The 13,077-nt window shown below is 40.8% G+C and overlaps 1 protein-coding gene across 7 annotated transcripts in view; it reads left to right on the top strand.

The window, feature by feature from the left end:
- The window catches only part of LOC147625376 (putative LRR receptor-like serine/threonine-protein kinase At1g67720), a 108,151-nt gene extending 95,584 nt beyond the window's left edge, over positions 1-12,567 (top strand). For all 7 annotated transcript variants that reach the window (XM_086818724.1, XM_086818719.1, XM_086818718.1 and 4 more), the window contains 3 exons: positions 11,248-11,443; positions 11,603-11,729; positions 11,944-12,567. In XM_086818724.1, the coding sequence (XP_086674850.1) occupies positions 11,248-11,443; positions 11,603-11,729; positions 11,944-12,252 (632 nt within the window). In that variant the 3' untranslated portion in view covers positions 12,253-12,567. The remainder of the gene's footprint in view (positions 1-11,247; positions 11,444-11,602; positions 11,730-11,943) is intronic.
- The last annotated feature ends 510 nt before the right edge of the window (positions 12,568-13,077 follow it).

Below are 13,077 nucleotides of genomic sequence, written 5' to 3'. Positions count from 1 at the left end.
TGAACTGTGTTTAATTGAGTTTGTGTCATATAGCTATGTTCTTGGAGTCAACAAGGTCTGATAGGGTATTTGAGTCAAGAGGGTCTGGTAGTGTTAGGAGTTGATCAGCTGGAGTCAACTATTTTTCTGGATTATTTAAATGATGTTGTTGAAGTATTGATCTAGTATTGCCCGTGAAACTAGTCTAGGCTACCAATTAGAGACATGTTGAAGGTTGACAGGATAGGTTTGGCACTCTATAGTGGTCGAGATCAACTCGATAATGTGTTAGGGTAGGAAAAGTGTGAGCTAGGATTAGTTTAGAATCATTAGGAGTCAATTGAGGGTATACAAAGGTAGATTTGGTTATTTTTAGGTTAAGGGGAGAGTTTTAGGTTTTGGTCTAACTATCAAAATTTATGTCAGGTTAAGGGGAGAGTTTTAGGTTTTGGTCTAACTATCAAAATTTATGTCAGTCTCAGTAGCCAATCGTCGGATTAAGTTAAGGGCTGAAGGTATTCCAGGGTCAACAGACAGTTAACAGGGTGGAGCTAATAGGTCTTCTACGGTTCTAAAGCAAGTTCTTGAACATAGATGATATTGGAGGAACTTTGAGGAAGCCTAGAAGACACATTTACAACAACTGCCTAATTCAATATTTAGCCAGAAGTAGATCAATTTGTGTCAGCTGGGAGTGTTTGTGGTTAGCTGGTGGTCAACTAAGGTCAGCTTAAGACTTACGAGTGAATACCAATGCCATTAGAGATCAGGACAGACCTGGGAGGACGGCTGGAAGAGTCACTTGTGCATATTTCAGAGTTTGGAGTGTGGTCAAGTATGTGCCTATGCGAGCTGAAGATTAAGGGACATCAACTCAATTGACTGGTGCTTTCACTTAGTGTTTGTGCTAGTGTTGTGGTGCTAGTGGTTGTCCCCTCCTCATGGTGGTGTGTTTAGATGGGCTATAGAGGCAAGGATCCTCGACACATCATTGTTTTGGTGCCCCAACTAAGGAGGACTTGGAAGCACCCTTTAGTCTATTTGCAGGTCTGAAAGTTTTTAGTAGGGCAGCTGGCTACCGTGATGACATATTCGATGTTCCATGGACATGATGGAGAAGATCCAGAGGAGTTTTTGGTGAGGATGTAATTGGCATCCTTTGCCTTTCGAAAGGATAGAGAAGAGGATAAGTTGACATTGATGTCTATGTTGTTGAAGGGAGATGCCAGAAGGTGGTTTGCAGACATGGAGAGCCTAACTAAATCAAGGTGAGGGATATGAAGACATCAGAGTGGCTTTGGTGCAGCATTATAAGCAGGGTGAATCCCCATATGCTCTATGGCAAGAAATTCAAAAGTTAAAGCATAACCTCTTTGATGTTTTCTCAAGATGTGTTTGATATATTTGTGGACCATTTTGAAGACATATGGGGAAGATGGGACACTTCTTTGGGAACCGAGCACCCGCCATTCTTCTTAAGAAGGACATGTTTATCCAATCCCTTCATGCAGACCTGAAGGAGAAAGCGGAGTTAAAGAGACTTGGAACATGTGAAGAAGCCTTGAGAATTGCCAGAGAGAAGGAATGGAAGCTACAAGAATAGCTCACAAGCAAAGGGAAGTATAGCAGGCTGAAGGAAGGCCAACTATGCATGGGGAGAGAATAGCATCTGAAGGAGATGCTCCAATAGTCAGAGTGGTTTCTGATCAGCGTATGCAGGGTATTAATCATCTGACTCAATTGACAGAGAATTTAAAGTAAAATCTATTGCAAGGAGGAAGAAATGCCCCCAGGGTAGCAGATAGATATGGTATGAGATGCAAGGGAAGTGGGGGACCAACATGATTGTTCAATGTTTTAACTTTATGGAGAGGCTAAATAAACGCTAGCTATCCCTAGGGAGAGAAGAGCAAAAGGAGCAGCTCCAGTAGTCCCAATGGTTTTCGATCAGCTCATGTAAGGTATTAATCATCTAACTCAGCAGATGGAGAATTTAAACTTAAATCTATTGCAAGGACAAAGAAATCCCCATGGGGTAGGAGATAGAGATGGTATGAGTGGCAGGGGAAGAGGGGGACCCAACATAAATGTTGAGTGTTTTAACTGTATTATGGACATGGATGATATATCTCCTTGGTGCCCTTACCCCCGAGGAGGATGGGAGGTGATGTTTAATTTGAAATGAAATCTATTGCAAAGAGGAAGAAATACCCCTAGGGTAGGAGATAGAGATGGTATGAGAGGCAGGGAAAGAGGGGGACCCAACATGAATGTTCAGTGTTTTAACTTTATGGAGAGGGATCATATAACTCCTCGGTGCCCTTACCTGAGGATGATGGGAGGTGATGTTTATCCTTTGCTGCCTAGGAGGGAAGAAAGGAAGGGTGCCAAAAGGGAAGAGGAGATGTCAAATCGTCGGTTCCATAGGTTTAGCAGCACCAGCCCAATAAATGAAACTACACAAGGATAAGTAAATTTGATTGGAGTGGATGAAAAAGTAGACATTTTAGCCAATAAAATCACTCGAGGGACATAGGTAGAGAATCATCTAGGTCCATCCAAGAGAAAGAAGGGGAAAGAAAAGTGGAAGATTAGTCCAAGGAAGGTAGGAAGAAGACCAGGTCCACGACACATTGGCATGCATGATTTTCCTTTGGGTGTCCATGAGGAAGAGTATGATTTGCTGAAACACCTTCAAATAGAAGGGACATAGTCTAACTTGGCCCCAACTTTTTCGGTTGTTCCCCAAACTTATGAGGACATTGAGTAAGTTGGTCACCAAAAGATGCCCCAAGAATGAGAAGAATGGAGGTCAGATCAATGTAGTGCTAGTGAAGGGATACCCAGGTAAACAAGCACAGTCCCCAAAGTATATATTGATGGTGGTGCGGAGGTATGTGTAATGACCCAGCAGAGACAATGGAGGATTTAAGACTAAAGGTTGAAGCCCTAGTTGAATTTAAAGTTGGAATGACAAATACTGCAAAATGCAAATGTTTGGGAATTGTAAAGAAGCTACACGTAAATATTTTGGGACTGGAAGCAGAATTAGATGTACATGTGATGCCAACAAAGTCTGGAGCATACCCATTAATTCTCAGGAGGCCATTTGCTTATTGCCATGAGGGCAAGACAAGACTAATGGAGAGGACATCTAATTTGGGGCTGGACTAGCTTGTGAGAAGACAAGTCAGATATGATATGGCTAAAGAAAGGGAGTTGATTCTGAAGACTAGTACATTAAAAGAAGAAGATGAGAAAACCAACTCTAGAGAGGATTCAGAAATAGAGGAGGCCAGTTTAGATAATGATGAGGAAGAAGAGGTCCACCTGGCTAGAGCTTGATTGTAACCTTATCTATATGTATGTATAGCTATGTGTAGAGGAAGGGAAGGAGCTGAAGTACGGGAAGAAGTTTTAGAAAAAATTCTAGCTAAGGATCTAAATGAGACTGAGATAAAGGAGTATATAGGTATGTTGCACAAATTTCCAGACATGTTCATCTTCTCTTATACATAGGTTAGGGGAGTGTCTACACTGCAACATCAAATCCAAATGAAGCTAGAGGCTAAGCCAGTTCTACAGAGGTTGAGAAGATTGGGAATTGTACAGTAGTGGAGTGTTGAGAGAGGAGGTGGATAAACTCTTGAAAGTAGGGTTTATATTCCCAATTGATAATTTTGAATGGGCTTCTCCAGTAGTAATCACCACAAAGAATAATGGTAAATGGAGGATATGTGTTGATTTTAAGCCTTTCGAATGTTGTAACTAAAAGAGATCATTACCCACAGCCTTTCTAAGATGAGATTTTGGATAGTGTGGAAGAAAATGAATGATATAGTGTATGTGATAGGTATTTAGGATACTTTGAGATCTCAATTCTTCTATAAGACCAGAGAAAAACCACCTTTATTACCCCATGGGGGTGTTTTGCTTACAAGGTTATACCCTTTAAGCTAACAAATTCCCCTCAAACCTTTCAAAGGTTTATGAATCTGGTGTTTGAGCCCTATATGGGGTCCTTCATCAAAGTGTTTATTGATAATTTTTGTTTACAATGGCAGATGGATCCATTGTGAGAAGGTGAGGTTGGCTTTGAAGAGACTTGATGATTTGGGTGGTCAGCTTAATCCAGATAAATGTCATTTGGCTCAAGCCAAAGTGACCCTTCTTGATCATGTGGTTTCTGAAAATGGGATTGAAGCAGATCTTGAAAAGATGAAAGCTTTGTTTTTATTAGAGGCTCCTCAAGATGTGAAGCAATTTGTTGACTTTTACTCATAAGGTAAGATATCTTGCTAGGTTCATATTTCTCTTGTTCCAAGATTTATATCCATTACAGAAGCCCAATGCCCTCCTAACTGGAGCAGAGACTTTTTTGTGAACCCTAGTGTGTGTAAGGATGTTGTGGGTGCACTCCTATTGTAGTAGAGGAAAGAACATTCTTATATGAGGCCTATGTATTTTGTTAGCAGAACTAAGATACAAGGAGAGAGGACATATTATGAGGTGGAGAAGGTGATGGTGGCTGTCGTATTTTCTATGAGGAAATTTAGGTCCTACCTACTCCCAAAACCATTTACCATCTTGACCCATTATTCTCTACTTCCTCATTTGATCCAATCTAACATTCCTTCCAAGAGATTGTGCAACATACCCATATTCTGTTTCATGATCTATGCACAAAATTTCTCAAAATTTTTAGTAAAATCACATCATACAGAGAAAACGAAGATATTTTTAACAAACCATAATCGTTGAGAATCCAAAGTAACATAATAATCACCAATACAAAATCTCAAAATCAGACAGAGAATCACCAACAAAAAAGATCTAGCCAATAGGGCTTTTCTTTGACACCCGTCCACCAAACCTCTACGCTGGACGTCGCGGCTATCCTGAGTATGCCTCTTCTAAATCTTGTCCACTCTGGGTTCTACCAAATGGCTCCCAGAGGGCATAAATCACGTTCTCTGTCCGGCGTTCCCTGTTTAAGAATGGCCGACCCGAATCTTAAAAAAACTCTCTCTCTCTCTCTATCCTACATAGAAATCACCTCAAGGCTCTGGAACAAGCCAAAAAAAAAGCCCATGAGAATTAGATAGAAGACTTATTATCAAAGGAGATAGTTTGCTGTTCATTAGGTAGCTTCAAGCTATTTGGAAAGCTAAAAACCCTAAGTTGAAGGGATGGAATTTTCAAACAAAGAGAATGTTGCATAGATTTCAGGAAGTGCAAATACATCATGTGAAGAGGGAGCTAAATCTAGTTGTAAATCCATTAGCAAAAAGGGGATTGGGAAAGGACCTAGAAGTGCATGCTATATGTATTAGGTATGCTCCTAAAACAACCAACCTATAGAAAAACAAAGGCTGGGAGATCCTCAATTCTCCACCCAGTCACACCAACTACACCACCCCCTTTAGCTATACTTGGACACCCTTCTTTCTATTTTAGGCTACATGGCCATGCTTAGCCAACTGTCCCTTAATTGTGTGTGAACATTTCCCTAGTGCACAACACCAGGTGTCCTCTAGCTTGGCCATGTGGCTCCCACTGAACCCTCACCATGTCTCTCCGGATGGTTGAGCTCTTTAGGCTCCCAAAACTATTGCTATCATGACACTATGTTGGAAGAGAGAATTTACAGGAAATTGAAGATTTTTTACACACAAGTCATGCATCTTCAAATTTATCCAAAAGGTAGAAATATAGTTTTATAAGAAAACCTTTAGAGTACACTATTTTGAATGATCAATTGTATATTAAAGGCAAGGACTTGTTTTTTAGGAGAGTTCCAAATAGGGATGAGATCTTTGCCATTATGGACTCCTTACATGAAGGATTATGTGGAGGGCATTTTGGTTTGAAGCTGACACTAAGGAAGATTTTGATGGCTCGGTATGTTTGGCCTAGTTTGAGAAGAGATGTATATCACTACTGCAGGAGCTATGAGCCCTATCAGAAACAAGGTAGAAAGGTTTTACAATATGAGTTGAGGAAGAGTATTGTATCATATGGAGCTTTTGAAAAGTGGGGATTGGATGCAATTGGTCCTATGCCCACTACTGCAGGGGAAAGGCCTACCTATTGAGTGGAGTAGACTATTTGACAAGATGTGGGCTGAAGCTAGATGTGTGAAGCATATAATTGCAAAAGAAGTGGCCAAATTTATATTTGAAGATATAAGTGCCATATTTGGCATGCCTTCAGAGGAGAGGTCGTACAAGAGCTCATGCAGAAATTACGTATTGCACATAGGTACTCTACTCCTTACTATCCACACTGTGAAATTGTCTAGTACAGAGATTCAATGGAGAGTTGTACACTATGTTGACTAAGTGTCTGGAATAACACCCCAAGTAGTGGGATTTGCATGTTTCCTTAGCTCTATGGGCTTACAAGAAAGCTGTCAGATTAGCTACTGAGTTTTCACCTTAACATCTTGTTTTTGGGAAAGAGGCCATGATGCCTATTAAGGTTGAGATTGCCAGTTTACAATTTCTTCTGAAGTATCAAGAAAGGGGTTTAGATGAGCATTAAGATAGGTTGTTGGATCTTCAAGATTTGTAGTTAGCTAGAGAGGAAGCCTTGGACCACTATATTTAGTTAATCAATCAAAGAGGTGACCATTTCAATGAGACTGTTAAAGACAAAGGTATCAAAGAAGGACATCTGGGGCTCAGGTACAATAGCAAACTGGACAACACCTTCTAGACTAAGTTCTGGATAAAGTGAGAGGGTCCCTTCAAGGTTGCACATATATATGAGAATGGTACTTAACAGCTAGCGCCTTGGATGATAAATTGCACTTAAAAAGAGTCAATGGTTACACCCAAATCCCAACAAGAATCGGTTGCATCAACTCAAACATATGCAGCATCAGCAGGCAAGCTTGTATCCAACATTTCTAAATCCTTTTGAATTTTCATAATTCTACACCAATATGATTTTATCATGTAACCATATTGAATTTTCATAATTCTACACCAACTCAAACATATGCAGCATCAGCAGGCAAGCTTGTATCCAACATTTCTAAATCCTTTTGTATTTTCATAATTCTACACCAATATGGTTTTATCATGTAACCATATTTTCATAATTCTACACCAATATGGTTTTATCATGTATTCTTTAAGGATTGTTTTGGTGAGCTAGCAGCATGTGGTTGAGTATGAATGCTCTAACCATGTGGGGTTGGGAAAACTATGATAGGTTTCTTGTGCCCAAGGAATATGCCCAATATATGTGTCCAACCCAACCCAAAAGATGAAATAAATTGTCGAGAATGTGTAGAAAATCTAGGCGTAAGGGGTTGTTGCATGGCCACCTTCTATTATAGAGCTAGCCATTGTAAACACTAGAATAAAGAATAAAGAACTCTTGCATGTAGTAGAGGAGAGATTTGTGAAGAAAGCACATAGTTGCGGGAGGCATTGGAGAGAATGTCATTGCAGAGCAAAGAGTTGTGAGAGAGCCAAGGGGTTTTGGAGAAGCAGCTCTCTGATAAATTGATATTTTAATATTATTTTCTTTTTCGGTAGGCAACGGGATTTGTTTGAGGAAGTTTGGGTCTACACAGAGCAGAGGTTGCTAAGTTGATAGAGGGTCTTGTAGGAGGTTGGTTCCCTAGGACCTCTGGGAATAGCATCTATGTTAGAACTTGAACCAGCTGAAATCTTTGCTCAAACATTCTCAGTTGTGTTTTTTAGTGGAAACCTTCATGGTATAATTGGTAGTTCCTTTTGTGGTTACTGGTTTCTTGTGGAGTTTAAGATAAAAATTTGAAAGGGTTTTTATTGGGGATAATCGTGTGGAGGTCCCTTAGTTTTATGGTGTTCTCTCTTTTTTGTTCAATCCCCAAATCTCAGAGTTGTTGAGATTGGCCCAATTTTATATATACACAGAAGGTCTGATTGTGTTGGATTGATGAGTGAAGAGCTGAACTGTGTTGAATTAGGTCTGTGCTAAAAATCTTTGTTCTTTGAGTCAGCAAGGTCTGACACTATTAGAAGTTGATCAACTAGAGTCAAGTTTTTTTTTGGATTAGTTGGATGATGTAGTAGTATTGATCTAGTCTTGCCTAGCAGTAGTCTAGGCTAACAATTAGAGACCTATCGAAGGGGCCAACTGGATAGATTGGGGACTATCAGCAGAGGACTTTGTCAGGTTAGAAAAGAGTCATCTAGGATTAGTTGAGCATCAGTAGGAGTCAATTGAAGGTATAAAAAGGTATATTTGGTTCTTTTTGGGTTGAGGGCAGAGTTATGGGTTTTGGTCTGAATGTCGTCTCTCAGATTTAGTTGAGGGTTGAAGGTATTCTAGGGTCATCATATAAGTCTTGTGAGGTTCTAAAGCAAGTACTTGAAGATAGCTGATACTGGAGGAATTTTGAGGAAACCTAGCGGACACATTTCTGAATGGAGTCAACAATTTAGTTACCTTACTTAGTATTCAGTCATCAGAAGTAGATCAATTTGTGTTAGCTAGGAGTGTTTGTGGTCAGCTAAGGTCACCTGAAGACTTGGGAGTGAAGACTAGGGCCATTGGAGGTCAGGACAGTGGACTTGGGAGGATGGGTGGAAGAGTCACCTATATAGTTTGAAGAGTTTGGAGTGTGCTCAAGTATCTTCTTGTGTCAGATGAAGATCAAGGGACATAAACTGAGTGGACTAGTGCTTTCACTTGGTGTGCGTGCTGGTGTTGTGGTGTTGGTAGTTGTTCCCTCCTCGTGGTGGTGTATTTGGACGGGCTATAGAGGCAGGTGTCCCCGACACATCAATTCCATATGCATTAAGCTTATGCATGAAGCTGAATATAAAAGCATAAGCTTTTATACTCAACTACTTTTCTAGATTAGTTAGATGATGTTGCTGAAGTATTGGTCTAGTCTTGCTTGACACTAGTCTAGGCTGACAATCAGAGGCTTGGGGACTGTATAGTGGTCGAGATCAGCTGAGGATTGTGTGAGGTTGGAAAAGTGCTAGCTAGGATTAGTTGAGCATCAGTAGGAGTCAGTTGAGGTTATACAAAGGTAGATCTAATTCTTTTTGGGTTGAGGGGAGAGTTACGGGTTTTGATCTGATTGTCCAAATTTCAGTCAGTCATCATAGTCAGTCAGATTTAGTTGAGGGCTGAAGGTATTCTAGGGTCAGCAGAACAGGGTGGAGCTAATAAGTCTTGTGAGGTTCTAAAGCAAGCTCTTGAAGATAGCTGATATTGGAGGAACTTTGAGAAAGCCTGAAAGACGCATTTGTGACTAGAGTCAACAACAACTATCTTATTCAATATTCAATCAGAAGAAGTAGATCAATTTGTGTTAGCTGGGAGTGTTTGTGGTCAGCTAAGGTGAGCTAAAGACTTGGGATTGAAGACCAAGGCCATTGGAGGTTAGGAAGGACCTGGGAAGATGGGTGAAAGAGTCAACTATATAGTTTGAAGAATTTGGAATGTGCTCAAGTATATGTCCGAGTGTGAGCTGAAGAACAAGGGACATAAACTAAGTGGACTAGTGCTTTCACTTGGTGTTTGTGCTGGTGTTGGGCGTACATGGAAATTTCACCCAGCTTCACACACACACACACACCATACTAGCCCCACACACACCCGAGTACCACAAGGGAGTACCACCCTTCCAAATATTAGCCACTTTGTAGACAATGGACAAGCCATGGGATGAACCCCACAAGTTAGTCGCTCAGTCGATTGGAGTGAATATCATGCACAGCTTTGGTAGAACGTATGAGTTGCGTCACGATCTTTGATATCCAAAGTACCATCGTGCTTGATCTCGAGTGTGAGCTTAAAGGGCAAGCAATGCACATTGTTATCATCCTAGGATTGCCGAAGAGAAAGGTGAAAACAAGTACCATGACGATTGAATAATGACGGCCTAAGGTTTGTGGATGGTAACCTACATACCGAACACACCCTTAGTATAAGATGCCCTTAGTATAAGATGTCCCAAAGAAGATTTAAACCCAGGACCTCCTGTAGAAAGTCCAAAGTCTTAGCCACTAGGTTACCGCCTTGAGGAGAGTCATCTTCATTTTCACTTGGTGTTGAGGGCGAATTTGTTTCACGAGTTGACTTGTGATCCAAGAATCCACTATATATTTTGCCCCTTTCTTTTGGAAGATGAGAGTTGACGAAGTAGTAAAATCGGGCAGAAGGGTTACCTTGATTAGATGGATTCGGGAGGGCATGACGAATCAAGCAGCCACATGTGGGGTCTTAGGGGCGAGTCCCCAAACCTTATCTAATGGAGATTTGGATGCCGTAGCGAGTTGATGGCCAAACCTTATAATATTAAGATTCCTGTAAGATCTATCTAATGGAGATTTGGATGATGGCCCGCAAGCGGGACCGTGTTGAGCGCAAGCTTTGCTGGTCCGATGGACACAGCAATTGTCGAAGTGATCGAAGCAGATGGGTGCATTATAGGTTTATGGTGTCTACGGCGGCCGTGTAGCAAGAGCAGGCACTGTCGGTGGAGTCGGTGAAACTGGTTGTGAGGGGATGTAGAGGCATGGCAATCGGTGGTCGAGTTGGAAGACCAAGAGGAGATGTGCCATGCAATGGAGAAAGTGGATATGCGGGATGTCGGCGGAGTTGGAAGACCAAGAGGAGGTGTGCCATGCCATGGAGGAACCACCTTGATCCAGTGTGTCCGCACCCACAGGATCCTAGGGTTGAAAGCTATGAACCATGATGAAATATGGTAGAAGGTCTAGAGATGCTAGAAGGTCATGGGTGGGCTGTAGACGTACGCGCACCAAGAACAATAAGAGACAAGAAAGAGTCGAGGCCATCTTCAGAGTCGAGCCAAGATAGGAGTAAATACAAGATAGTGTGTATTAATCTTATGCTGTGAACGTGTTCGTGTTTGTACAATGAAGGTCTCTTTATGTAGAGAGACAGACTGGTTGTTGCAATCTCACGGATACTTATCTGATAGCATGAGTGCATGTCCATGCATCTGTATCATGCTTGATGTAAAACTTAATAGACCTTAACATATTGTAATCATAGTCAACTTTACAATTGCATGGTCGATTGGAACACAAATTGGATAATGTCACATTTATGCGATAATGTCCCTGACGGGCAAGAGTAATCTTGGCTTTGTGGAAACACACATCAATTGCTAGTGTATTCTTGTCATCAGAGGTATTTACCTCATTAACTAGGATAAGATAAGAAAAAAATATATATATATCTAGCACTTGAACTCAAAACATGCTCACAATATTAATTGCTAACCAGGTCTTGAGTATCTACACACGAATTGTGATCCTACAATCATCCACCGAGATGTGAAAAGCAGTAATATACTTCTCAACGACAAGATGCAGGCGAAGGTGGCTGATTTCGGCCTTTCAAGACTGAAAGAGGGGAACAGCACCGTATCTCATGTATCAACTGCAAATGTGGTCGGGACAGCAGGCTATCTTGATCCTGCGTGAGTTTAATTTGCCATCGTTGAATAGGGTATCAAGTAGTTCATTTATATTGAATCATTATGTTATCACTTAATGTAGGTAATAAAAAGCAAGTCTATCGTCAATAGTAATTGCATGACCTGCTCGTGTTGATCAGAGCTTCATATTAATGCATCCAGGTACAATTCTACGAATCAGCTCACCGATAAGAGTGATGTGTACAGTTTTGGTATAGTTTTGTTTGAGCTGATATGCGGCCGACCCCCTATCGATTCTTTCAGCAGTCCCCCACACATAGTGGATTGGGTCTGTGATAAACCTTCACTTCATTTTCAATGATAAGTGATGAATCATTAACGGCTTGAATAATCATTCTAGCAGTTCAGGGTATTATATGGTTAATAAGCCAGCAGGTTATGCTTGGTGATAAGTGATGAATCATTAACGGCTTGAATAATCATTCTAGCAGCTCAGGGTAGTATTAGATGGTTAATAATGCCTTTCGAAACTATGCCAACAGGTTACACCAAGCATACTGCAAGGTAACATGGGGAATATTGTGGATCCCGTGTTGACAAATGGGTACAAGTTGGAGTCGATGTGGAAGGTGATTGATGTTGCATATGGATCCGTGGAGAGGGATCGGAACAAGAGGCCGACCATGAGCGAGGTGGTTCAAGTGCTCCGAGAAGCTGCAAAAAACGAGATGGACAACACACCTCGCTTCGAGGACGTGAGTAGTGGTTCCTCTACATCAACCGAAGGCAGAGCCCCCATCCTCATTCGTTACATAGAAAGCCTAAAGGTCAACAAGCTTCAGCCAAGATGAATTATATTGCTTCCAAGGTCTAGCTTTCTAAACTTTGTGTCAAAACACACTTCCGCATGTACAAAGTAATCTCCCTAGCAAACTTAACTCTGAGGAACGTTATCGTATTATCATGCTTGGCGTTCATTGCGGGCTACCTGCATAAAGTCCAAAAACGCTACCTAAATTACTAAAGTCCAGATTGAGGAAAAAGGATTTGGATGTCTGGTCATATAGGAACATGGGTATTTAACTGTTGAGGATTTTAGAATTGGAACGAGTTACAAATATTATTTGTGCAAATCATAATTCAATGGTCTTTTAACTAGTTGCAAATAATATTATGTCCTACCTTAAATTCAATAGTCTTAGGATTGTTGAAAGTGACAACAATTGTATTGTTCACTTATAGCCTCTACATAGCATACGTAAAGGAATATTAATTACACAAATTTAACCATTCAATAGAAATTACCAATCATATAGAATCTAGGCTTAAAAAATGAGCACATTTACCCTCCTCCTCCTTAGCATTACATGTAAACAAATAATAAGATAGAGATATCGCATCTCGAAAAGCTAATGTAATTTAATGGTAGATTCATAATTCATGAACTCTAACTATCGCTCTAAACATGGACATATAATGACAAACTTTTTTGGAAATCATACACTCTAGCTATACAGGACTGAACGTGAATGGAGAAAATTAAACTAGGCAATGAAAATGGAATGGCATGGCAATGAACACTCTTAGCCAATGCTTTGGTGGCACCTCATTGGAAGTCACACACCTTATATCCTCCCCCTCAAGATTGACACTACACACTCTAGAAAAATCCATTG

This window comes from Cibotium barometz, chromosome 24, assembly GCF_041138505.1.
Source record: "Cibotium barometz isolate CiBa-2024 chromosome 24, ASM4113850v1, whole genome shotgun sequence".
NCBI classification, from domain to species: Eukaryota; Viridiplantae; Streptophyta; class Polypodiopsida; order Cyatheales; family Cibotiaceae; genus Cibotium; species Cibotium barometz.
This window is presented reverse-complemented; position numbering and strand designations above follow the sequence as displayed.